This window comes from Petaurus breviceps, unplaced genomic scaffold (genome assembly GCF_028583685.1).
Source record: "Petaurus breviceps papuanus isolate PSGF00001 unplaced genomic scaffold, PetGlider_PUasm1.0 118, whole genome shotgun sequence".
NCBI classification, from domain to species: Eukaryota; Metazoa; Chordata; class Mammalia; order Diprotodontia; family Petauridae; genus Petaurus; species Petaurus breviceps.
Genome location: NW_027185616.1, coordinates 23,660,430 through 23,663,319, shown reverse-complemented (window position 1 = coordinate 23,663,319; position 2,890 = coordinate 23,660,430). Strand labels below are relative to the sequence as shown.

General features: G+C 41.6%; 1 protein-coding gene across 3 annotated transcripts in view; it reads left to right on the top strand.

The window, feature by feature from the left end:
• CEMIP2 (cell migration inducing hyaluronidase 2) overlaps window positions 1–2,890 on the top strand; it is a 106,093-nt gene that overhangs the window by 43,846 nt on the left and 59,357 nt on the right. For all 3 annotated transcript variants that reach the window (XM_069087056.1, XM_069087046.1, XM_069087051.1), the window contains one exon: window positions 1,872–2,041. In XM_069087056.1, the coding sequence (XP_068943157.1) occupies window positions 1,872–2,041 (170 nt within the window). The remainder of the gene's footprint in view (window positions 1–1,871; window positions 2,042–2,890) is intronic.

Below are 2,890 nucleotides of genomic sequence, written 5' to 3'. Positions count from 1 at the left end.
GCTCTCTGAAGATCTATTAGGGGGTTGGATTAGATGCTCTCTGAAGACCTTTTGGCCTTTACATCTATGATTCTATGACTGTGATCTGGAGTCCTTAAGATCTTGGTGTATTGGAAAAAGAACACTGGATTGTTGATCAGGAAACCTGAATTCCAGTACGAGCTTTGTCACTAACAATGTGACCCTGGGGAAATTGCAGCACTCAATTCTTTTTATTTTTTTGCACAAATGAATGTTGTTCAGTTGTTTTTGGTTATATCTAACTATTGATGACACCATTTGTCTTGGGAGAGATACTAGAGTGATTTGCCATTTTCTTCTTTAGCTCATTTTACAGATGAGGAAACTGAGGCAAACTGTTAAGTGACTTGTTCAGGTTCACACAGCTAGTGTCTAAAGCTAAATTTGAACTGAGGAAGACAAGTCTTCCTGACTCCAGGCCTGATACCCTATCCTTTGGAGTTTTTGATTTAAAGGGAATATATCTGCCTTTTAAGATAACAGGAACATGAATTTGCAGCTTTTTCATTTTTCATATTTTAGTGTTGTATTTTTCCTTTTTGATAGAGCTTCAGATAGGGCAAAGAAAGTTCACAAAGGGAGAATTCACAGTACCATCTGGTGTAGATTTTTTGGAAATTCCCACTCTTGTGACTTATTCAAAGTAGTCCCAATTTCCATGATTTATGAGTTTTTCCTTCCTGATTTTGTGAAATGCATAGCAGTGATAATCACTTTTTAGCAAGGTATAAAAGTGAAAGGAGTACTGTATTAAAATACTAAGATTGGGGTCAGAGGGAAATGGCAAACTGCCACACTTGTTTTAATTCTTCCCCCTGGTTTGCCTATGTTTGTTACAAATGGTCAAGAAGACTTGTATCTCAGGGAATCAGCTGTTAAGCTTGCACCATGCTGTGTGAGCTCTATTTGTTTGGATGTTTTCACAATAATGTGGAAACAGAACAACGTCACGCCCCCACATCTAAAGAAATACCTGCTGTGCATGTTTTCGGTTTCATGTGTTACAGCATATCCAATTTTGTGCTAGAGGGAGAGAGTAAAGGATGCGGGCAGTTTAAACTCTCCGGGTTCTAGAGATGATAATTCTACAAGCATTTAAATAAGTACTAACATACCATGTCCTTGTATTCTCTTGATCCAGGGCAGCTTGGGTGGGAGTAAGACCCACCTTGACTGGGGACTCCCTCCCTTTTTGCCTTCTCCCCTTGCTCGGGCTTCTTGACTGCTCACAGGGCTTGGATGAGATGGGAGACAATTCTGTTCCTTCCATGAGACATGTGACTTTACTGTCTACCCTGCCCCTCTTCCCATAGGCGCATCAAGGCGGTAGAGAGCTGGGCCTGACTTCAGTAAGATCGGAGTTCAACTCCACCCTCAGACACATAGTAGCTGTATGACCCTGGGCAAGACATTTAACCTCTGACTGCCTCAGTTTCCTCATCTGTCAAATGGCTAACATAATAGCACCTACCTCCTGGGGCTATTGTATGAGGATCAAATGAGATCATATTAGTAAAGCACTTAGTGCAGTGCCTGGAACGCAGCAGGTACTTAATGAATGTTTGCTCCCTTCTCCTTTTAGCACTTAGCATCTGAATTACTTGTGCAGGCCGAGTATGCCTGGGCCTTGCCAGCTGATCCGCCGCTGCTCTCAGAGGACTTCTAGGCCTTTCCATCTGTGCTACAGCTGATGTTTGTTGTTACCTTTCCCAGTTGAGCTCAAGGGCCATCTTGCTTTTTTTTAAAAAGTGATGTGGCTAACACAGTGCTTGCCACATCACACATGCTTAATTAACGATCATTCATTCATGTATCCGTTCTTATTTGCTCTCATTGAATTCACCAAATAGAAACCCCGAAGTTTCTGCACATGGGAGAGATAGTTGATGGAGTGGATATGCGGGCTGAGGTTGGAGTTCTTAGCCGAAACGTGGTGATCAGAGGAGAGATGGAAGCTTCCTGCTATGCTGACAACCAATGTCAATTCTTCAGCCATGACACCTTTGGGGGGCATGTCCAGGTATGTTCTGATCATACAAATAACATTGGGCTAGCTGGAGACAGCTTTGTAGTGATTGCCAAAGTGAAGATTTAATTTTATAGAGGAAAATACCTAGTTTTTATATTCTTCACCCTAGTATGAAAGGAAATTTAGGCAGCAAGAAAGAGATGGTGTTTGTTGTTTAGCTGACCTATACTTATGGTCAAACTAAAAAAAGATTTGTCATAAAATATTAATTGAATGCATTAATTAGGAAGAAGCAGGTATACATGGAAATATCTGTTTCTGATTTGAATGTCTGTTCTTGTCCTTTTTATAAGAATCAAGTTTATGTATCTTATAAGAGTGTAATATTAATGTTTATACAGATTATGCACAGCAAAAATATCCCTGATAGAAATCCTTTTTGGGGAGGTGGGGGTGGGACTGGCCCTTGATTTCATTTGCATATAGAACTCCCAATGAGAAAACTGTGGTGATGTGGATTGGCATTTGCTTGGCAGCTTAACAGCTTTAGAAAGTTTGTTGGGCATTGACTGGTTAAGTCACTTGTCCAGGATCTCACATATCTTGTCCCTATGAGAAGGGACTTGAGCCTAGGTCTTCCTGATTCGAAGACTGCTTCTCTCTTCTCTGTCTACTCCACTGGTTTTCATGTTGTGGTCTGGGGAGACCTGAGGCATCTTTTTTTGTTTTTTAGAGCAATCGGGGTTAAGTAACTTGCTCAAGGTTACACAGCCAGTTATTATTTCTGGGTGTGGTGCTGAGTATCTGAGCCCAGATTTGATCCGGGTCATCCCGACACTGGAGCCGGTGCTCTTACTTGCTGAGCCACCTGGCCACCCCTAAGCAATTGGGGTTAAGTAA